The sequence below is a fragment of the Urocampus carinirostris genome, chromosome 13 (assembly GCF_059441175.1).
Source record: "Urocampus carinirostris isolate Australia breed hairy pipefish chromosome 13, RoL_Ucar_1.0, whole genome shotgun sequence".
Taxonomy (NCBI): Eukaryota; Metazoa; Chordata; class Actinopteri; order Syngnathiformes; family Syngnathidae; genus Urocampus; species Urocampus carinirostris.
In genome coordinates, this window is record NC_142361.1 from 40,119,549 (window position 1) to 40,142,881 (window position 23,333).

At 38.2% G+C, this 23,333-nt stretch overlaps 2 protein-coding genes across 3 annotated transcripts; one reads left to right on the plus strand and one right to left on the minus strand.

Moving 5' to 3' along the window:
* Positions 1-1,118: 1,118 nt before the first annotated feature.
* On the minus strand, positions 1,119-11,813 carry tmem254 (transmembrane protein 254). The gene is made up of 4 exons (XM_088351503.1): positions 11,651-11,813; positions 7,732-7,835; positions 4,131-4,190; positions 1,119-1,407 (listed from the first exon to the last, which is right to left on the minus strand). The coding sequence occupies exons 1-4, from the start codon at positions 11,735-11,737 to the stop codon at positions 1,290-1,292; spliced, it is 369 nt and encodes a 122-aa protein (XP_088207629.1). The 5' UTR covers positions 11,738-11,813; the 3' UTR covers positions 1,119-1,289.
* Positions 11,814-13,950: 2,137 nt separating this feature from the next.
* On the plus strand, positions 13,951-23,333 carry mxtx1 (mix-type homeobox gene 1). Of its 2 annotated transcripts, XM_088351680.1 has the most exons (4): positions 13,951-13,987; positions 16,675-16,770; positions 19,950-20,134; positions 22,058-23,333. In XM_088351680.1, exons 2-4 carry the CDS (start codon positions 16,740-16,742, stop codon positions 22,667-22,669), a joined length of 828 nt encoding a protein of 275 aa, XP_088207806.1. In that variant the 5' UTR covers positions 13,951-13,987; positions 16,675-16,739; the 3' UTR covers positions 22,670-23,333. The 2 variants fall into 2 exon arrangements, with proteins under 2 accessions (XP_088207806.1, XP_088207805.1); XM_088351679.1 differs by lacking the exons at positions 13,951-13,987; positions 16,675-16,770 and having other exon boundaries at positions 19,847-20,134.

A 23,333-nucleotide genomic window follows, 5' to 3' on the forward strand; every position in this document is an offset into this window, starting at 1 on the left:
CTACAAACTATTATGACACCATCCCCTGATCTAAAAGCTACATGAGGGCAAATAATACACATATCAACATAAAATATAGGTTATTCATATGCTATAGAGTAGAAGAGCTTAGATTTAAACATTTCCACTGAGGTTGGGGCCACATTGTCGAATAAAAAATCTCACAGGGGCCAGACTAGTAGATTAAAAAGAAAGAAAGAAAAAAAGAGGTAAGAAAGAAACAAAGTAAGAGCTGAGAAAGAAAAAAAGAGGTAAGAAAGAAAGAGAAACAAAGAGGTAAGAAAGAAAGAAACAATGAGGTAAGAAAGAAAGAAACGATGAGGTAAGAAAGAAAGAAACGATGAGATAAGAAAGAAAGAAAGAGGTAAGAAAGAAAGAAAGAAAGAGGAAAGAAAGAGGTAAGAAAGAAAGAAACAAAGAGGAAAGAAAGAAAGAAAGAAAGAGGTAAGAAAGAAAGAAACAAAGAGGTAAGAAAGAAAGAAAGAAACAATGAGGGATGAAAGAAAGAAAGAGGTACGAAAGAAAGAAACAAAGAAAGAGGTAAGAAAGAAAGAAAGAAAGAAACAAAGAAAGAGGTAAGAAAGAAAGAAAGAAAGAGGTACGAAAGAAAGAAAGAGCTGAGAAAGAAAGTAAGAGGTAAAAAAGAAAGAAACAAAGAGGAAAGAAAGACAGAGGTAAGAAAGAAACAAAGAAAGAAACAAAGAGGTAAGAAAGAAAGAAACAATGAGGTATGAAAGAAAGAAAGAGGTACAAAAGAAAGAAACAAAGAAAGAGGTAAGAAAGAAAGAAAATATGAGGTAAGAAAGAAAGAAAGAAACAAAGAGGAACGAAAGAAAGAAAGAAAGAACTGAGAAAGGAAGTAGGAGGTAAGAAGGAAAGAAAGAAAGAGGAAAGAAAGAAAGGTAAGAAAGAAAGAAGCAAAGAGGTACGTAAGAAAGAAAGAAACAAAGAGGTAAGAAAGAAAGAAAGAAAGAAAAAGACAGAAAGGACAAAGTAAATATAAAAGAGAGAAAACAAGACTATCAAACCCCAAATGCAAGCTTCTCAAGTGTACCGCAGCAGCCGGAAGAGCTTCATCATCCCTGGGAATGTCAACATCAAGAAGGGATGAAAACGGATCAGAAACACACTCACTTTTTTAATTCATCTCCTTGAAAAAGAAACAATCTCTAGAAAGAGGAATCACAGCAAATCTCACTTCTTCAAATACTTCAATATCTAGCAAGACACCTCAAAGATGGAAAAAGGCACTCGGTCTTATGTTCCTCGGTTCCTCTCTGGTGGACGCTTCAGTGCTTTTTGGACCTGGGTGGGTTGTATTTGACCAGGAGACCGAGGGAAGCGAAGCCGAAGAAGAAGGTCTGCAGGCCCCAGAGGAAATTGGTGGGTGGGCCGATGCCTTTGTTGCTGAAATAGGAAAACACACAACAGCGCCATCTCGTGGACGAGCTCCTCTATCTCATTTTTCTCATATGGCTCATTTTTGGAGAAGCGGCTTTTTAGGCTCGGCTCACTGAAAAGAGTCTGTTTGAAAACGGCTCTTCTGATTTTATTTTTAAGTGATATATTGTCAATAATCATGAAAGATTATCCACCAAATTCATCAATAGGAAAACACAAAGACACAACAGCACCATCTCGTGGACGAGCTCCTCTATCTCATTTTTCTCATATGGCTCATTTTCGGAGAAGCGGCTTTTCAGGCTCGGCTCACTGAAAAGAGTCTGTTACAAAACGGCTCTTCTGATTTTTTTCTTAAGTGATAGATTGTCAATAATCATTAAAGATTATCCACCAAGTTTATCAATAGGAAAACACAAAGACACAACAGCGCCATCTCGTGGACGAGCTCCTCTATCTCATTTTTCTCATATGGCTCATTTTCGGAGAAGCGGCTTTTCAGGCTCGGCTCACTGAAAAGAGTCTGTTACAAAACGGCTCTTCTGATTTTTTTCTTAAGTGATAGATTGTCAATAATCATGAAAGATTATTCACCAAATTCATCAATAGGAAAACACAAAGACACAACAGCGCCATCTCGTGGACGAGCTCCTCTTTCTCATTTTTCTCATTTTTGGAGAAGCGGCTTTTTAGGCTCGGCTCACTGAAAAGAGTCTGTTACAAAACGGCTCTTCTGATTTTTTTCTTAAGTGATAGATTGTCAATAATCATGAAAGATTATCCACCAAATTCATCAATAATTTATTTTGAAATAGTATCTATCTATCTATCTATCTTTATCCCTCTCTAATTTTGTCTTTATCTCTCACTATCTTTCTCCTTATCTTTTTTCTTTTTCTCTCGTTCTTTCCATCTATCCTTGTACTTTCTCTACCTTTCTTTTTTTTCTATAAATAGTTCTCTATCTCTCTATAATTCTCTCTCCATCCTTCCCTCTCTTCCTTTCTGTTTCTCCTTTTCTTTATATTTCTCTTCATTTATCATTTCTTCCCTCTGTCTTTCTCTTTCCCTCTTTCTTTTTGTTTTTTTCTATCTTCATCCCTCTCTAATTTTGTCTTTATCTTTCTCCTTATCTTTTTTCTTTTTCTCTCGTTCTTTCCATCTATACTTTTACTCTCTCTACCTTTCTTTTTTTCTCTATAAATAGTTCTCTATCTCTCTATAATTATCTTCTCTCTCTATCCTTCCCCTTCTTTCTTTCGGTTCCTCTTTTCTCCATCTTTGCTACAATATGATAATGGCCATTTTTGATCAAAAGTGAACTTTATCGAAATTTTCAATTGTTTGTATTAAGCAAAAAAAACACGGATGACGCCGTGAAGAGAACGAGAGAGAGGATTATAGATAGAGAGCAAGAGAGAGAAATATATCGAGAAAGAAAGAGAAAAAAAGGAAGACGGAGAGAAGAAATGATAAATGCAAAGAAAGATGGAGAAAAAGAGGAACAGAAAGAAAGATAGAAAAATGTAATTATGGAGAGAGAGAACTATATATAGAAAGAGAAAAAGAGAGCAACAAAAAATTATAGAGGAATAAAGAGGGAAAGAAAGAGAAAGACAGAGGGAAGAAATTATAAATGAAGTGAAAGATGGAGAAAAAGAGGAACAGAAAGAAAGAGAGAAGAGAATTGTAGAGGGATAGAGAACTATTTATAGAAAGAGAGAAAGTAAAAGTATAGATGGAAAGGATGAGAGTGACAGAAAAAGGATAAAGATAGTCAGAGATCAAGAAAAAATTAAAGACAGAAACAAAATCTAGGAAGAAAGAGAAAGAGAAAAGAAATTATAAAAGAAGAGAAAGATGGAGAAAAAGAGGAACAGAAAGAAAGAGGGAAGAAAGGGAGAAGATAATTATAGAGAGATAGAGAACTATAGAAAGAGGGAAAGAAAGATAAAGTCAAAGTATAAATGGAAAGAATGAGAGGGAAAGAAAAAAAGTTCAAGAGAAAGATAGTGAGGGTTTAAGAAAAAAATATAGAGGGATAGACAGAAAAAAAATCTAAAAAGAAAGAGGAAAAGAAAAAGACAGAGGGAAGAAATTATAACTGAAGAGAAAGATGTAGAAAAAGGGAAACAGGGAAAGATAGAGAGAGATGATTATAGAGAGATAGAGAACTATTTATAGAAAGAGTGAAAGAAAGGTAGAGAAAGTAAAAGTATAAATGGAAAGAACGAGAGAGAAAGAAAAGTGATAAGGAGAAAGATAGTGAAAGATAAAGACAAAATTATAGAAGTATATAGTTGAAAAAAAATCTTAATAGAAAGAGGGAAAGAAAGAGAAATTATAACCAGAGAGAGAAGTAGAAATATAGAGTGATATAAAGAAAGAAGGAACCAATTAAGAGAGATACAATTCTAAAAAGAAAAATGAAGAAGAGAAAAGGGGAATATAGAGATACAGAAAGAAAAAGATAGAGAAACAGATAAAAAGAGAGGAGGAAATAAAGAGAGAAAAAGAGAGAAGGAGCGAGAATAATATAGAGATTGAGAGAAAGTTAAAGAGAGAAAACTTGAGAAAGAATGAGAGAGATAGAGAGGGCGGAAAGAGAGAAAGATAGGGTTTCGGAGGACACCGACTCCTTATCGATAGGGAGCCATCCTTTGCTGCTCACTTCAAAGAGCCGGCTTACAGAGCCGCTTCGTTCGCGAATGACACGGCTACTTTCTTACCGGCAGACTCTCAGGGAAACCGAGGCTTCGGCAAGATGGATTGCCCAGGTTGCCCACCACCTTCGAACAGAAACAGAAAAAAAATCCTTTTTAATGAAGATAAACATTTCCAACCACTTTCAGAGGGCCACATCAACAAAATGGCTGCCCATTTCAAACGGAACCGCAGAATTTTCTCGGGCCCCCGCGAGTAAAAATAGTTTGATGATGAGATCCAAATCTAAAACCTTTTCATATGTCATCTGCAATGTTCCCTGTCATTTTCCCTACGGGTCTGAGCGTTGACACAAAGTCGGTGAGCAACGCTTGAAACAACAGTGAGCAACGGCAATCCCAAGTGTGGCAACTAAGTCGTTAGTAGTAGGATACAGAACTGTATTTAATCACGTTTTTTGAGTGGAAGTACAATGTTGGCAACAAGATTCACTTGATATCATTGGAAATTATTTGAATGCAACCCAAACGCTTTATTCTTTTTCCCTGTTTTTTTCTTTTTTTTTGTTTTAAATTCCTTTAAAAAAATCTCATTGTGTTTATTTTTTCCTTGCTGTTATTTCTTTTCTTTTTGTTCTCTATTTACCTTTTGTCCTTTGTTTCTTTCTTTTCTTTTTTCTGGCTTTTTCCTTCTTTTTTCTCTTCCCTTTGTTTCTTTTTTTCTCAGCTTTTCACTATTTTTTCATTTTGGTATTTTTTTCTTTTTTGTTCTATCCCCCCCTTCCTTTAAGTCATTTTGTGCACAATTTTACATAATATTTGGTCGTGTAGGGATTAAAGAAGCAAAAACAACCTGAAGAGCCGTTTAGGACCCGAAAGAGCCGGTTGCTTTTAGTGAGCCGAGCCGAAGAAGCCGGTTCTTGAAAAACTCTACTAACTTTACTCAACTTCGTTCGACATTGACTTCAAAATACCGCCTTTAGAACACAGCGTCAGGGGAACCCTTGTATTTTGACCTTCATGCACTGTAACTTTGAATTAATTGGCTTCTTAATTAGCAATTTCGAGCCCTGATTTTTGTGAGCTGGCTAGATTTTCTTGTGCGCAGAAAAGCTCTGGGCAGCTTCGAGGGAATATTGGTCATCTGTACCACTGGTAGTCCGTGACCTGGGTTCGATTCCCGTTACATACAAATGTTTTGCGAACGTATCAACACGGTAGCTCCCTCTGAGAATCCCTTGACTCAATATTGCCCTCTGCTGTGAGGCAAGAGAACTGCGTGCCTCACTCTGCAATATGTTACATACTGATATTATTGATAATAATATCGTGTGAAAATTCAGCCGCTTAGAAATAAGAAAATCCCCAAAAACTTGAACGAGAAACAACTGAATGAAAAGAAGGCGTTCAAATCATTTTTCATTTGACATTTCCATGCTGACAAGTGAGGCACAACCGCATCTGCCTCCCCAGACTGCACTGGCTCAAATGAACTCCACTCCTTAAAAGTCCCACAGAGCCTCCAAAATGTCTCCAAAAGTCTGAAAAAGACCGAATCGACCACTCGCGCTGCCGAAAAAGTGAGTTTTTGTCAATCAGCAGATTGCATTTTTTAGTTTTAATCCCATGTGCTTTATAGTCCAGTGTGCCTTTTATATGGGAAAATAACACTTTTAGGGGGTGCGCCTATGAATGAAAATACGGTAAAAATGTCATTGAATGTATGTCTGTATCATAAACATTACAGTTGCATTGAAAAGATAAAACTACACTTATATGTTAAATAAACGTCACAAAAATCCTATAGTAAAATTGTAAAATTAACAAAATACATATAGTCACATGTACATATACGTTTGGAAAAAATAAGAATAAAATAGGTTCATTAAAAAAATATATTAAAAAACAAAGTAAGTAATGCATTAAAAAAGAGAAAATAAAAATACTATAAAAACTTTTTTAAAAATCCAAATAAATTAAGCAAAAAAATAATATAAAAGGTGACAAAATATATTTAAAAATCTGAAAATATGATAAAAAAAAAAACCCGTATAGTACTGTAAATAATACACACACATATTATATATCTCTGAAAAACAAATCTAAATCAAATTTGGCAATAAAAAATACAATTATTTCCAAAACAATTAACATACGAGGGATCATTTAGTCCACTCTTTGATGTGAAAACACTCGTCCAGTGGCGTCATTTTGCAAGTAGCCAGGCATTGTGGGTAATATAGTTTTAGGTTAGAGCACTCTTTTGACCCATTAATCTTTTGACCAGGGGTGTCGAACAGGCGGCCCGGGGGCCGGATCAGGTTAAGGGATTGAAGCAGACCCGCGAGACAACGCGAGACTTCACTTGACCTTATTTTCCTCATGTTGAGGTTTTTGAGTTGTTCCTTGCCCTCATGTAGGTTTTAGATCAGGGAATGGTGTCATGATAGTCTGTGGTTTGCAATAATCTGTGGTCTGTGTGGCCCTTTGAGACTCTTTGTGACTATGGGCTAGACAAAAACGTGTCTTCACTTGACTTGACTTTCCTCATTTTGAGGTTTTTGAGTTTTTCCTTGACCTCATGTAGGTTTTAGATCAGGGGATGGTGTGAGAATAGTCTGGTTTGCAATAATCTGTGGTCTGTGCAGCCCTTTTGAGACCCTTTGTGATTAAGGGCGTCACAAATAAACATGACTTCGCTTGACTTGACTTTCCTCATGTTGCAGTTTTTGAGATTTTCTTTGCCCTCATGTATGTTTTAGATTGGGGGACGGGTCATAATAGTCTGTGGTTTGCAATAGTCTGTGGTCTGTGCAGCTCTTTGCGACTCCTTGCGATTAAGGGCGTCACAAATAAACATGACAGAGGTTTCGAGTTTTCCTTTGCCCTCATGTAGGTTTTAGATCAGGGGATGGTGTCATAATAGTCTGTAGTTTGCAATAATCTGTGGTCTGTGCAGCCCTTTGAGACTCTTTGTGACTATGGGCTAGACAAATAAACATGACTTCACTTGACTTGACTTTCCTCATGTTGCGGTTTTTGAGTTTTTCCTTGCCCTCATGTAGGTTTTAGATCAGGGATTGGCATCATCATAGTCTGTGGTTTGCAATAATCTGTGGTCTGAGCAGCCCTTTGAGACTGTCCGTTCTCAAGGTTTCTTTATTTTCCTCATGTTGAGGTTTTTCCTTGCCCTCATGTTGGTTTTAGATCAGGGGATGGTGTCATCATAGTCCGTGGTTCGCAATCATCTGTGGCCTGAATAAATTGAACGAGCCTCACCTGATTCCTTTGTACCTTTTATAAATCGCATGACTGCAAAAATGAAAACCCTAATCCGCCATTGTTGTGCTCCTAGCCCCCCCTCTGCCATCACGTGATGTATTATTTTGCATTTGGGCGTGGTCTCAACGAGGCTTCACTGATGAAAGGGAGATTATCTTCTGAAAAAGAATCATTATTTACAATCTTCAGCAACACTTTGTGAAAACACTTTGATGACCCGTTGCCCAAATCCAGAATTCAATTCCGGAGGCAGAGAAGGGAGTGAATCATTCCACAGGTATTTAGCGTTTTGGGGGGAGGGGGAGTCAAATATTTTCAATTTCCTCCCACAATGCCTCTTACCAGACCTTCAAAAACTGTTCCAAAATGTGAAATAAGCGCTCACCCTTTGTACAAAGTCCCGGCATGGTTGTCCACGAGGTACTTGCAGAAAGTACCAAACGGGCCCAGGTGTTGGTACGGTATCAATTCCGGCGCAAAAACAATGCACTGCAGAGAAACAACAAAGAATACCAACGTTAGTGATTTTTTTTTATAGAAAATAGAGAAACTGTTACGAAAAAAGGATGGTTAGGAGTGAGTGATATTGACGCATATGATGCGGAGGGGGTAAACCAGAGAATACTGTCGGGCAATGTTCCCTCTAAACAGCACATTCTCAGCGCACAAGAAAATTGAGCCAGCTCACAAAAATCAGGGCTCCAAATTGCTAATTAAGAAGCGACTTAAGTCAAAGTTACAGTGCATGATGGGAAATATACAAGGGTTCCCCTGACGCTGTTTTCTAAATGCGGTATTTTGAAGTCAATGTCGAAGGAGAACAAATTTGAGTAAAGTCAATTGAGTTTTTCGAGAACCGGCTTCTTCGGCTCGGCTCACTAAAAAGAACCGGCTCTTTCGGGTCCTAAACGGCTCTTCGGGTTGTTTTTGCTTCTTTAATCAAAAAAATTTCTAAAATTGTGCACAAAATGACTTAAAGGAAGGGGGAATAGAAGAAAAAAGAGAAAAATACCAAAATGAAAAAGTAGTGAAACGCTGAGAAAAAAACAAACAAAAGGAAGAGAAAAAAGAAGGGAAAAAATTCAGAAAAAAAAGACGGAAAAAAAGAAAGTAAACAAACAAAGGAAACAAAGTAAATAGAGAACAAAAACAAAAAAGTAACAGCTCGGAAAAAATAAACACAATGAGATTTTTTAAAAAGGGATTAAAAACCAGGGAAAAAGAAGAAAATGTGGTATTTTGAAGTCAAGGTCAAAGTAGAACGAAGTTGAGTCAAGTAAGTAGATTTTTTCGAGAACCGGCTTCTTCGGCTAGGAACCGGCTCTTTCTGGTCCCAAAAGGCTCTTTGGGTTGTTTTTGCTTCTTTAATCTCTACACGACCAAATATGATCTAAAATTATGCACAAAATGACTTCAAGGAAGGGGGGGGGGATAGAACAAAACAGAAAAAAAATACCAGAATGAAAAAGGAGTGAAAGGCTGAGAAAAAAAGAAACAAAAGGAAGAGAAAAAAGAAGGAAAAAATCAGAAAAAAGCCAGAAAAAAGTAAAGGAAGAAACAAAGGAAAAAAAGGAAATAGAGAACAAAAAGAAAAAAGTAACAGCTCGGAAAAAATAAACACAATGAGATTTTTTTTAAGGAATTAAAAAAATAGAAAAAAACATGGAAAAAGAAGAAAACGTTTGTGTTGCATTCAAATCAACACAAAAAAGAAATGAAAATCTTGTGAAAGAATTGTACGAACAAACAACGTTTGTAGGCCGTACAACCTTTGCAATAGTACTTTAGTCAATTCATACAAAAGTGAAAAAAAAAATTGCATTGCCGGAACCTCATCAAAATGTAACTTTATGTCAAGTTTTGGACAGGTTTGTTAATGATTTAGTTGCCACACTTGGGATTGCCGTTGCTCACTGTTGTTTCAAGCGTTGCTTTGTGTCAACGCTCAGACCCCTGCAAAATTGTTGTGGGGCCTCTCTGCTGAATGTATGGGCAGAACAATTTGATATCTATAAATAGATATAGATATCAAATTGTATATTTCTGTGAGAAATCCATTTTTTTTCAACAACATTCATCAGAAAAGTATTCTATTACTTTGTCGAATTTTCTCTTCAAAAGCAGAATACAAAGGGCTCCTTGGAGGCAGTCACGAGCCCCTTCCAATATGGAGGCGCACCCAATTGCATTTTTAGCGCTCCGTCTCGGCCATTTTGGAACTTTGCTCGCCATTCAGTTGCGGTCGTCGCGCTCCTCGTCTGCGCTCAAGCGAATCATCGCCTTAACCAAAAAGCGACAAAGCAGACTAGTATGCCAAGCCCTCGTACTTCCAATTGAAGGATGGACGCTCAAAGGTTCTATGGCTTTTCCGCTTCTCTCATAATAAAGGACGCCTTGGTTTTGTTGATGGTGTCCCACTGAAATGTCTCCCTCTCTCTCCCCCTCTCTTTCCCTCCCTCCCTCTCTCTCTTTCCCTCTCTTTTTTTGCACTTTCTTTCCCCCTCTCACTCTCTTTCACTCTACCTGTCTCTCTTTTTCTCTTTCTTTGTTCCTTTTTGTCTCTTTCTCTCTCTCTCTGTCCCTTGCTTTGCCCTACTATTTTCCTGCCCTAGTCTCTTTCTTTCCTTCTCTTTTCTCTACTTCTCTCTCTCTTTCCATCTCTCTCCCTCTCTTTTTCCGCACTTTCTTTCCCCCTCTCTTACTATTTCTCTTTGATTTCTTACATTATCTCTCCCTCTCACTCTCTTTCACTCTATCTGTCTCTCTTTTTCTCTTTCTTTGTTCCTTTTTGTCTCTTTCTCTCTCTCTCTCTCTCTCTCTCTCTTGCTTTCTCCTACTATTTTTCCTCCCCTTGACTCTTTCTTTCCTTCTCTTTTCTCTACGTCTCTCTCTTTTTCTTTCCCTCTCCCACTCTCTCTCTTTTTCCCTGTCTTTTTTCGCACTTTCTTTCACCTATCTCACTATTTCTCTTTGATTTCTGATATTATCTCTTACTCTCACTCTCTTTCACTCTATCTGTCTCTATTTTTCTCTTTCTTTATTCCTTTTTGTCTCTTTCTCTCTCTCTCTCTTGCTTTCCCCTACTATTTTCCTCCCCTTGTCTCTTTCTTTCTTTCTTTTTTCTCTACTTCTCTCTCTCTCTCTCCCTCTCTTTTTTCACACTTTCTTTCCCCCTCTCTCACTATTTCTCTTTAATTTCTTACATTATCTCTCACTCTCTTTCACTCTATCAGTTACTCTTTTTCTCTTTCTTTGTTCCTTTTTGTCTCTTTCTCGCTCTCTCTCTCTCTTTCATTTTCTGTCTCTCTCTCTCTCTATCTCTCACATCATCATCATATAGAACACGATAGGCAAAAAAATACATATGACTTTTCATTCAAACAAGATATTTGCATTTATTTGACATAGCGTGAGCCTAGCCTAGAGGGAGCTGACATATTTGTCTGATATCTTGCTGCTAAGGGTACACCCAAAAACCCATTTTCCCCCCATTCTTTTTGACATTATTTTGTTCTTTTAAACATATTGACTGTTTTTTCCCTTTTTTATGTTTTTTCTTTCTTTTTCCATCCCTTTTTCTCTTCTTTTTCTTGGTTTTCTTGGCTGTATTTATTTCTCTATATTTGTCTTTTTTCCCCTTTTTACTTTCCCCCACCTTTTCTTTCTTTTGACATGTTCTTTTTCAGACAAATGTTGCTTTTTGGTCACTGGGTCTTCGTAATTTGTGTTTTCCCTTGTGGTCTTGAACACAATGAAGCGACCTATTGTGGTAAAAGATTACACACTGTCCCTTTACCCTCTGGTTACTGCGGTCGCATATTTGGGGAAGACAACGTGCAACGTGGCAACGAGGGGACAATAAGTGCATAGTTGAGCATTCAAAATACGGATCACTGTTACATTTTAAACGAGTCTAGCGTTTTATTATTTAAAGTTTAATGTTTAAAAGGAAGTTAAAACGGAAACGAAGAGGAAAAAACGGAGCAAATCGAGATGTGTTCACTTGCAGTTTGGACTCAAAGCAACTCAAAGTCTGTTTTCTTTCGGACGCAACATTCAACCCGATAAGATAAACCGCACAAGCAAACAATGACAATCGCATCGGAAGCCACTTTGAAAACGAAACTAACAAAATATCAAAATGTCAACAGACCCTCGTAAGAATTTTTTTACGTAAAACAAACGGACACCGGTTTCCATCAATATGAATCAATTTCTATTGAGTCGTATGGTTTCCTGGCGGCATCTAACGCAACACAAAAAGTCGAAAATGTCAATGCTCACTTGGATTTTTGTTTACTTACAGTAAAATATCCCAAACCGAATAGAATGGAGACGATCCAAAAGAGGCTTGTTCTTTTAAAATAATGACTTTCGTCACTTTTAGCCATGACTGCTGACACTACTGCTGTTTCTGCTCCTTTTGATTCTTGGTGCAACTGTTAAATGTGTCCGTGTGTGCATGATCGATTCACTCTACTCATTACGGCTTCTTTCGCTATACGGTGATTTAATCGACGATAACATGCTTAATGTCGCTATAATAGCTCAAAATACTTCTATAACTGTCCAAATATCAATTATCGCCGTTTCAGGTGAGTATTTTGTTACATTTTTGCACAACATTGGATAAATGGAGGAAAACGTTGTTCTGGATATAAGGTATACACTGTAACAGTGACCTCTTGTGGATTTAGAAGATATTACATGGATTAAAGCAGGATATTCGGTTTACGACAATAAAATCAACCCATTTTTTATAGCACTTTTGCGGTTTGCTTTTTTTTTTAATAAATTGCGTTTTTTACATCAATGAGCCACTAAATATCACACACTGTCCCTTTCAATGTATTGTAAATTAAAAATAATAACAAGTAACCTATTTTTTTGTATTTGGACAATCACAACATATAAGAATAAAGTGAAATGTTCCCCGCTTTCCCTTTTAAAGGACTGAACCAGCTAAAACAATTAAAAAAAACACATTTAATAATATATATGTTGTTTTATATATTTGTAATATTCTATATTTGCCAATAAGATAAATAGCACTGTACTTATGGACTACAAGACAAATTAATTGCGCTCATAGGGCGGAATATACGGTAAATATAATTTAAAACGCATGCATACAATTTATAGTCGTCAAACAAGATTTTATAATAGTCAAAATAACTGTATGATTGCTTGTTCTATTTAAAAAAAGTTTTATTAATTTTATAATGTTAATTTTACTCTTAATTATAACCTTATAACCTTATCTTCTCTTTTCCTTTATCATCTTGGCTCATACCTCACTGTGAATGTGTAAAACTGGAGTGTCATGCCCAATTCCGTTGTCACAATATGTTAAATAACCCATTTTGTAACAATGACAATAAAGGTATATTCTATTCTATTCTATTCTATTCTATTCTATTCTATTCTATTAATGTAGTTTTAGTTTCATGCGTCTTATAGTCAGGTGGCACTTATATATGAAAGAGTATTTGACACAAAGTGTCAAATTTGGAGCAGTGTTAGTCTTAAAAGGGACCACGTGTATTTAGTGCCTCCTAGTGGTTTAAAAAAAAAAAACGCCAATCCCGTAATTGGGTTTTAGAAGGCGAATGAGCAAAAAATGTGCAGTTTGTTTTTAGCTAGCTATCTATTTGGTTATTTTTTTTTAGCTTTGTAGCTAGCTATCTCTGTAAATGTTTTGCTATTTAGCAAGCTATCTACCTAGCTATCTACCTAGCTATCGGGCTAACATTTGATCTTTTTTTAACTATTTTAGCTAGTTAACTCGCTCCAATTTTGATGAACTTTACAACATCATTAATATTTATATAGTCATATTTGGCATTTGGATTTTATTTAGCAAGCTATCCACCTAGCTATCTACCTAGCTATCGAGCTAACATTTGATATTTTTTTTACTATTTTAGCTAGTTATCTAGCTCCAATTTAGTTTTTTTTACCTGTGTATGAATTTTTCAATAGTATTATTATTTTTATAATCATATTTGGCATTTGGATTCTATGTAAACCAAGTTACATATTTAATTTTTTCGTATTTGGCTTAAAATATTTCCGTTCCTATATATATATATGTGTATATATATATATATATATATATATATATATATGTGTATATATATGTGTGTATATATATATATGTGTATATATATATATATATATATATATGTGTATATATATGTGTGTATATATATATATATGTGTATATGTATGTGTATATGTGTATATATATATATATATGTGTTTTATAACCTTATCTTCTCTGTTCCTTTATCTTCTTGGCTTTTTTGCATCACTGTGAATGTGTAAAACTGGAGTGTCATGACCAATTTCGTTGTCACAATATGTTAACCCATTTTGTAAATAAAGGTCTATTCTATATATTACGACCTATTTTGTTGTTGTGCTGTGTACAGCCCTTGGAGACAAATAAAAATGACTTGACTTGACTATTTTTAAAGGTGCGCCTTATAAACCAGTGCGGCTTATATTCAAGAAAATACGATATAAGCGTCATTACATTCTCTTTAAAGGTTGTAAAATACGGTTCTTGATTGGTGATAAGATTCTGTTGGACTCTGTAGCGAATCGGTGGGACTCTAAGGAGCCGTCTCCACTCGCAGGTATCAAGATTAAAGATATTTTTTGTTTGTTTAGCTGCTCGGGGTTACCTTCACACTGCACTGTTTTCGAATACGCGCGCAAACACAACTTTGACCTTTAGCACGCCGCCCTCCTTCCTGTTTTACCACACGACGCGAAGCCTGGAATCGGAAGCACGGGCGTCACGGTTTTTCTGCACGCTCGGTGATTTCGGGTTATCGGTGAAAGGTCAAAGCGTTAACACACAAGCGGTCGGGGGCCCGGGCATGTTACGCCGAATGGGATGGAGATTCTGGGGCGAGCGTCCGGTTAATCATCTAATAACGGGCCCCTCTTTGGTCGCTTAGCATATGAAAAGAAGAGAGTGAGCACTGATGGGCTTTTTCTGTTTTTCGCTGTGATTAACGTGCCCCCCCCCTCCGTTTGCATATCTTTCCATATTCGTCACATGACTGCTCGTTAGCATTCGAGCGATGTCATCTTTTCGAAATCTCAGATGTTGAGAGGCCTTTTCTGTCATTTGATATGCTGAGCGAGGACGACAGCCCATGAAGACTCGTCGTATGTGAGAGTTGAGAGGTCGCAGGTTCGATTCCCGGTTTATCTGTGTTATATGTCGAATTGTCCTTGAGAAAGACACTGAATAACTAATGCCCCTGATCGCAGGTAGTCGCCTTGCATGGCTGACGCTGCTATCGGGTAGTTAGTGTGTCAAGTCAAGTCATGTTTATTTGTTTGGCCCTTAATCACAAGGAGTCTCAAAGGGCTGGACAGACCACAGATTATAGCAAACCACAGACTATTAGGACACCATCCCCTGATCTAAAACCGACATGAGGGCAAGGAAAAACTCAAAACCTCAACATGAGGGAAGTCATGGCAAGGCATGTTTATTTGTGACGCCCATAATCACAAAGAGTCTCAAAGGGCTGCACAGACTATTGCAAGCCGCAGACTATTATGACACCTTCCCCTGATCTAAAACCTACATGAGGGCAGGGAAAAACTCAAAAACCTCATGTTTTTTTGCAGGATAACTCTTTTGCATCCATCCGCCCATCCATCCATCCAACTGTTTAAATTTATAATAATTCCTTTAAAATCCGCAAAAAAAAATTAGCATTGAGCTAAGACCTGCTAGGTCAAAATTTGGGAAATCTGAGTTTTGAAACCAAGTCAATGAAGACCTCCCCAAAATGCTAAAAAATACCTATTATTACAGAGAAAGTATAAAAAACTATTTTAAGTACCTAAAACTGTTAAGGTAATGATTATAACAGAAAAAAGGTAGAAAAAGTAGTCAAAAATACTATAAAATAAATGACAAAAAGTAATTAAAAGTACTACAATGTTTAGAAAATTATAATAAAGTATTTTTATTACCTAAAAGTACTGAATAGTACTGACAAAAGGGTACTTAAAATCCAGTTTATTTGTTTGGCCCTTAATCACAAGGAGTCTCAAAGGGCTGCACAGACCCCAGACTACTGCAAACCATAGACTACTATTACAGCATCCCCTGATCCAAAACCTACATGAGGGCAAGGAAAAACTCAAAAACCTCAACATGAGGAAAATGAAGAAACCTTGAGAAGGGAGAGTCTCAAAGGGCTGCACAGACCACAGATTATTGCAAATCACTGACTATTAATACACGTTCCCCTGATCTAAAACCTACATGAGGGCAAGGAAAAACTCAAAAACCTCAACATGAGGAAAATGAAGAAACCTTGAGAAGGGACAGTCTCAAAGAGCTGCACAGACCCCAGACTACTGCAAACCATAGACTACTATTACAGCATCCCCTGATCCAAAACCTACATGAGGGCAAGGAAAAACTCAAAAACCTCAACATGAGGAAAATGAAAAAACCTTGAGAAGGGACAGTCTCAAAGAGCTGCACAGACCCCAGACTACTGCAAACCATAGACTACTATTACAGCATCCCCTGATCCAAAACCTACATGAGGGCAAGGAAAATCTCCGAAACCTTGACATGAGGAAAATGAAGAAACCTTGAGAAGGGACAGTCTCAAAGAGCTGCACAGACCCCAGACTACTGCAAACCATAGACTACTATTACAGCATCCCCTGATCCAAAACCTACATGAGGGCAAGGAAAAACTCAAAAACCTCAACATGAGGAAAATGAAGAAACCTTGAGAAGGGACCACACATGAGAAAATGGTCATCCACTTTTCTTCTTGGCTCTTGGGATCACTAGTAGACCAGCATTTTCAGAGCGAAGGCTCCGGACCGGAACATAGCGCCAAATCAAATCTAAAATTTACGAATTCATTAAAACAATTTGCCACATTTTCTTTACTATATAACACAGTAATGCGCTTCTATGGAGAATGAAGTGACTGCAGGTATACAAACTCAATAAAACCCCCAACATTTATCAGCAACAACTCCATTTTCAGTGAAAAACTTCACACTATTACTTCCAACCCCTAAAAAGATCTAAAGAACCCAAAGACCTCAGTAAAAACAGCTAACATTGTTAAGTAGTATCGACGAGGCTCCTCTCCTCACATTTGCTACTGAACTTCATTGTGCTTTGATAAAGATGGGGTGATAATGGCTACGGGGGGGGGGTTGTTACACATCTTCTGCTGACCAACTGCCATCAAAGAATCATGAAACCCCTCCCCAAGACCCTTACCAAGCAGTGAGGAGATCAATATATAAGGTATCCTGACAGAGTCGGGGACAACACACAACCCCAACTGACCTCTGTCACATCAGACCTGTCTTAGGAAAGCAGTAATGGCCGCCATGTGGAAGGACTCCAGTAATGGTAAGAGCAAATACTGTGTTCAGATATTACTTTAGGAGTATTCTTGATATTTATACACTGAAATCTAGAAATGTACAGTATTTTCTGTACTATAAGCCGCACTTTAATGTCACATTACCTCAATCATGCGCGACACAAGGGTTCACAAAACAAATACTGTGCTTAGATATTACTACATGAGTATACTAATACGGAGAAATCTAGAAATGTACAGCATTTTCCGTACTATAAGCCGCACCTTAATGTCACATTACCTCAATCATGCGTGACACAAGGGTTCACAGAACAAATACTGTGCTCAGATATTACTCTATGAGCATACTAATACACTGAAATCTAGAAATGTACAGTATTTTCTGTACTATAAGCCGCACCTTAATGTCACATTACCTCAATCATGCGCGACACAAGGGTTCACAGAACAAATACTGTGCTCAGATATTAATCTATGAGTATACTTGATATTTATACACTAAAATCTAGAAATACTACACTGAAATCTAGAAATGTACAGTATTTTCCGTACTATAAGCCGCACCTTAATGTAACGACCCTCAATCATGTGCGACACAAGGGTTCACAGAACAAATACTGTGCTCAGATATTACTATATGAGTATACTAATACACTGAAATCTAAAAATGTACAGTATTTTCCGTATTATAAGCCGCACCTTAATGTAACAACCCACAATCATGCGCGACACAGAGGTACACAGAGCAAATACTTTGTTCAGATTTTACTATATGAGTATTCTTGATATTTATACACTGAAATCTAGAAATGTACAGTATTTTCTGTACTATAAGCCGCACCTTAATGTCACATTACCTCAATCATGCGCGACACAAGGGTTCACAGAACAAATACTGTGCTCAGATATTACTATATGAGTATTCTTGATATTTATACACTGAAATCTAGAAATGTACAGTATTTTCTGTACTATAAGCCGCACCTTAATGTCACATTACCTCAATCATGCGCGACACAAGGGTTCACAGAACAAATACTGTGCTCAGATATTGCCATATGAGTGTACTTGATATTTATACGGAGAAATCTAGAAATGTACAGTATTTTCTGTACTATAAGCCGCACCTTAACACCCAAATTTTAGCCATTCATCTGAAAGTTTTATGACCCAGTGCGCCTTGGAAACTGGAAAACTGGAAAGGCATACAGTATTTACATTTGTACAGTGGTCGGCAACTACTGGTACCGGGTCACAGATCTTATTTTTTGCATATACTCTATTTATTTGAAAATACACTTTTTATTTTACTAAAAAAAACCTCAAATTTCGTCATACCAAGGTTTTATGGTAGTATATTACCAAGAATGAGCAATGTTTAGAGAAACAACAAATATTGTGTGCCACGTTGTACAATGTTGGGTATTATGGGAAGGATTTCAGCCAAAACAACAAGGTACCTTGGGTAACAATAGTGTGATAAAATTGAATGCATTTTCCTATGTTCTCGAGTGGTCTAGTGAATACACAGCTGATTTGTGATTATTAATAATAATTCATATGTTATTATATTTTTATCATTATTATTATAAATTTATCATAGTTATTGTTACAATTACTTGGGACGCATAAATATAGTCGGACATAAAAACGGTACGTTGTACAGAAAACATGAGATTCTATAGTAGTACAATACTGTATTTGTTCAATGATTGGTCAATGATAAACATGTAAAAGTAAAAGTGTATGCAATGGGAAACGAAAGTGTATGCAATGGGAAACGAACCCAGGCGGCGGCAACACTAGAGCACTTGATATGGAGAAGATTTGAAAAGGCATTCGAGTTTTAGTTTTTAGTCTTTTTTTTCATTCTCCAACATTTATCTTTAGCACAGTGTATTTAAATTTTGTGACACTGTGCCTTTTCATATGTCATCTGTATGAATGCTGGTCTAGTGGTTAGCTGGCCAGGTTCTATTCCTGTTGCATTCAATATTTCTCATTTTTAGTCTGATCAATCTTTGCATGAATATATACTGAAAGCGTGTAAAATTTGACACGTGTAAAAATAGTTTTAATCGCAAGTGCGTTATAATCTAGATCTGGGGTGTGAAAAGGGCGGCCCGCGGGCCGGATCGGGCCCGCTAAGGGATTAAATTCGGCCCGTGAGAACACAATGAGAGAAGCGCAAGAGAAAAACGAGCAGTAGGTTGAAATATGTCCACTTGTTGTTGCTAGGTGCATCTCACAAACGCCATACTTGTATTTCTTTCTCTCTCTCTCTCTCTCTCGCTCTCTCTCACTCTTTCTCTTTCTCCCTTTCACTGTCTCTCTCTCACCACATCATTCTCTCTGTCTGTCTTTCTCTCTCTCTCTTTCTCCCTTTCACGCTCTCTCTCTCTCTCTCTCTCTCTCTCTCTTTCTCCCTTTCACTCTCTCTCTCTCTCTATCTCTCTCTTGCTTTCCCCTTCTCTCTTTTTCTCCTTGATTACTTTCTTTCTATTTCTCTTTGGATTTCTTTTTCTTCTTCACTCTTTCTTTCCCCCTCTCTCACTATTTATCTTTGATTTCTTACATTATCTCTCTCTCTCTCACTCTCTTGCACTCTATCCGTCTCTCTTTTTCTCTTTCTTTGTTCCTTTTTGTCTCTTTCTCTCTCTGTCTCTTGCTTTCCCCTACTATTTTCCTCCCCTTGTCTCTTTCTTTCCTTCTCTTTTCTCTACTTCTCTCCTTCTCTCTTTCTATATCTCTTTGGATTTCTTTCTTTCTCTCTCTTTCTGTCCCTCTCTCTCTCTCTCTCTCTCTCTCTCTCTCTCTCTCTCTCTCCTTCTCTTTCTCCCTTTCTCTCTTTCTTTGTCCCTACCTCTCTCTTGTTCCCTCGCTCTCTCCCTCTTATTTCTTTCTCTCTCTTATTTCTTTCTCTCTAATCTACAAAGTACTAGTCCGGCCCCCGAGAGAATGTTGGTGCCACCGTGTGGCCTCGGAGTTAAAATGAGTTTGACAGCCCTGATTTAGATGAAAAATATATGACAGAAGACTAGTTTTCAGGGAGGCGCCTTATAATGTGGGGTTCCTTGTCGTGCGGACAATACGGTAAATCAAACCAACAGTAGAAAAGGCAGCATCGTTTGTCTGGTAGTATCAATGAGGTAGTTAATGAAATCGGAGGTATGTTTAAATGCTTTGATTTTCTATCTCCACTTAGATGAATCCAGGACCACATCTTCTGGTAGCTCCTCGTCTCGCAGCGCCAGCAGAAGAAAGAGGACCAGTTTCTCCAAAGAGCACGTGGAACTCCTGAGGGTCACCTTCGAGACGGACCCTTACCCCGGCATCAGCCTGAGGGAGAGCCTGTCCCAGACCACGGGACTTCCGGAGTCTCGGATCCAGGTAGGACACGAATTCTCCGAGAGACGAATCGATCGAGTCAAACGAGTTCGCCGCGGCAGCCTCTATCTCTGTATCGTTTTTTTTCGTTGCAAACGAAGCCGGCGGTTTGATGCTACTCTGCGCATGCGTCTGCCGCCTCGGATTTCATGTGCTAGTTGTGTAGTGAAAGGAAGTCCGTCTCTTTTAAGAAAACCGGCTTTTTCGGCTCAACTCATTGAAGAGAGCCGGCTCTCCACTACGGACTACTACTACTTTGTACCTGAGAACTACTTTTTTGTTCCTGATTAGCAAGACAGGCTAGCCGTTTGAAATCAATGGTAAAATAGTCATTTATGTTATTAGTACGTTGTAACAATGTTATGCCTGTCAACCTGTAAGTTTTTGCCGTACAAAGTACATGTATTGTGCATTTTAAGACATGTACGACGTACAAGAAATCTGTACGGAAAAATTATGGGTACCATCCGGTATACACCGACGATCACCAAATGGCAAATCAAGTCAAGGGAGTTCGCCGCGGTAGCCTCTATCTCGGTATCGTTTTTTTCCTTGCCAACGAAGCCAGCGGTTTGATATTACTGTGCGCATGCGTCTGCCGCCTGGGGATTTCCCATCATGCATCATTCCGTGGTAGTTGTGTAGTGAAAGGAAGTCCGTCTCTTTTTAGAGAACCGGCTTTTTCGGCTCAACTCATTAAAGAGAGCCGGCTCCCCAACGGCTCACTCGCTTTGATGCGTTATATTACGAATTATGATGTTGTATAAACAGGGTTGGGTAGGGTTACTTTAACTTGATTACTTTCAATGACTTTTGGATTACTTCAATACCAAATATGCTAATAAAAGACAAAAGAAACTAAATAGGAATAAAATGACTCCATTTTGTGCAGGCTTGGGGAGTAATGGAATACATGGAACGGCAAAAATGATGTTTGGATTGATGTTCATTTTGTTTCTGTCACATTTAATGTTAGTTTTGCCGGCGATCAAAGAGAACAAAGCTAGGAGAGAAGGCTTACCACGTGTTGTGAGTCATCATTTGATTCATATTGAGTTTCTTTTGTCTTTTATTAGCATATTTGGTATTGGAGTCATCCAAGAGTCATTGAAAGTAATCCAGTTAAAGTAACCCTACCCAAACCTGAGTGAAAGAAAGTCCGTCTCTTTTTAGAGAACCGGCTTTTTCGGCTCAACTCATGAAAGAGAGCCGGCTCTCCAACGGCTCACTTGCTTTGATGCATTATATTACGAATGATGATGTTGTATAAAGAAGTTAAGAAAAAAAAGGAAGTATAAAAGGAGAAAATGAAAAAAGACATGTTTGTGGTCATCCCTTTAATCAGTATTAATTTAATGCAGAAAAAAAATTAATAATTTGAATAAGAATTAAATAAGTATTACTCTACTTAATTCTATGTGCATGTATGTTTTCCTTCTACGGTGAACGTCCAAGCGACTTCATTTTTGAACTATTTTCATAATAAAGCTCATTCATGTCGAGCAACTCAGTAGCTCACTAAAAATGTTGATTAACAATATATATCATATAACGAAACACATGTACAATATAACATGTTAAACTAGATCAATAAACACGTTTGAAAAAAAAAATGGTGTAAGATTTTGTATTTTGTAAGGGAAAATACGAGAGTTTGTAAGGGCATGGAGCGCGTCAGGTATGTAATCCCGACTAAATTCTGAATTGAAAGACCCATAGACCACCTAGCATATGTTGTAATGCACCCTTATCATCGGAAGGCCTGTTTTCAAATTTTCTAGAAAAGACGACTCAAGCGCTTTTCTATCAGGAATTTGGTTCCAGGTCCAAGCTAACAGTCCCGAAATTGAAACCCTACAACCCCTTTGGTTCCAGGAAATGATTAACCCGAAAAAAAATGTTGTTTTTGCGTTTCTCTCTTCTTAGGTTTGGTTCCAGAACCGGAGAGCTCGAACCCTCAAGTGCAAAGGGCCCAAGAAAGCGCTGTGGCAGACTGGGAGTCCGGGTCCAAATTCTCAGAGTGGTGCGCAGACCCCTCCGCCCTCTTTGACCACCCGGGTCAAGGAAGAAATGCAAGAACCCTGCTTTTACGGAGCTCCCATGTACGCCCTCATGGAAGACCATCGACACTACGGCCCCATGTACAGCAGCTCCAGCCCGTTCTTGAGAGGGTACTGGTCCCAGACCAGCACCCCGACGGACCCCGGAACCTTGTGGTCTCCCGCCGATCAGCGTGGCTACAACCCGAGTGGCCTCACCTTCATGTGCCCAGAATCCCAGAAGTACCGGACCAGCCCCGATACCCCAGACTCGGGATACTGGGAGGCTACCCGAGACCATACACCCACTACAGAGACTCGCTATTCCCTGGATGATTCCTGGAGTGTCCTGGAAGGTCCCAACGGATCTGGTTTTCCAGCAGGGATGGAGCAGGCCCCCTTGCCCGAGCTGTCCGTGCAGGAGATCCTCGGGGAACTGGATGAGGACTGGCTTGGGGGTCAGGAACCGAACAACCAGGAGAAAACCACGGCGTGCTAAGCGGACGTTTCGGAGGAATCTGAAATCATTTGTAAGCTTTGATTCGGTGGCGTAAGGCAGGGGTGTCCAGACTTTTCAGAAAGCGGGCCAGATTTTTTTAGCTAAAATGTGTGAGGGCCGGCGTTATTTGGAACAGTTTTTTAAAAAAAAATCACTGTGAAAAGTTTGCAGAATTTTCATTTGACTCGTGAAAAAGCGCTGCTGCGGAGCTAAAACAGCTTCCGGTTGCTTCACATTTTCACAGCTTTCATTTCCAGTCGGCTTTTTGTAGTCGGCATGTGACGCCTGACAGTGACTCTTGATATCGTATTCTTTGTTGTTTCGGAGTTCAGAGAAAAAATACTCTTATGTTGTCCGGGAAGTGGCGGCCCTCGCAGTCAACTATCCTTTTTCTATTAACAGTCGCCAATTTTTATAGAGAGGCGAGGGCGTTTGGCCAAAGGACTATCCCCATGAATTGTTTATTTTTTTGTTTGTTTACTTATCAATTTTATGCCAGTGAAAAGTTGCTCACGGGCCGTAACTGGCCCCCGGGCCGGACATTGGACATGCCTGGCGTAAGAGAACAGAGAAATACTCCAATCCCAAAGTGTTGTTTGCTAATTTCACACTGCATGTTAACCTTGATATATGTATTTATTGATTCTGCTTCTATTTATTTGTA

Bases quoted from the DNA above. Each gene is read 5' to 3' on its own strand.
- tmem254 (XM_088351503.1), bottom strand. From the start codon at position 11,737: ATGGCTAAAAGTGACGAAAGTCATTATTTTAAAAGAACAAGCCTCTTT. The intron at 7,836-11,650 runs GTAAGTAAACAA...GTTTCTCTGCAG, and splicing joins TCGGTTTGGGATATTTTACT to TGCATTGTTTTTGCGCCGGA. The intron at 1,408-4,130 runs GTAAGAAAGTAG...TTCCTATTTCAG, and splicing joins GTTTCCCTGAGAGTCTGCCG to CAACAAAGGCATCGGCCCAC.
- mxtx1 (XM_088351679.1), top strand. From the start codon at position 19,901: ATGAAATCGGAGGTATGTTTAAATGCTTTGATTTTCTATCTCCACTTA. The intron at 20,135-22,057 runs GTAGGACACGAA...CTCTCTTCTTAG, and splicing joins TTCCGGAGTCTCGGATCCAG to GTTTGGTTCCAGAACCGGAG.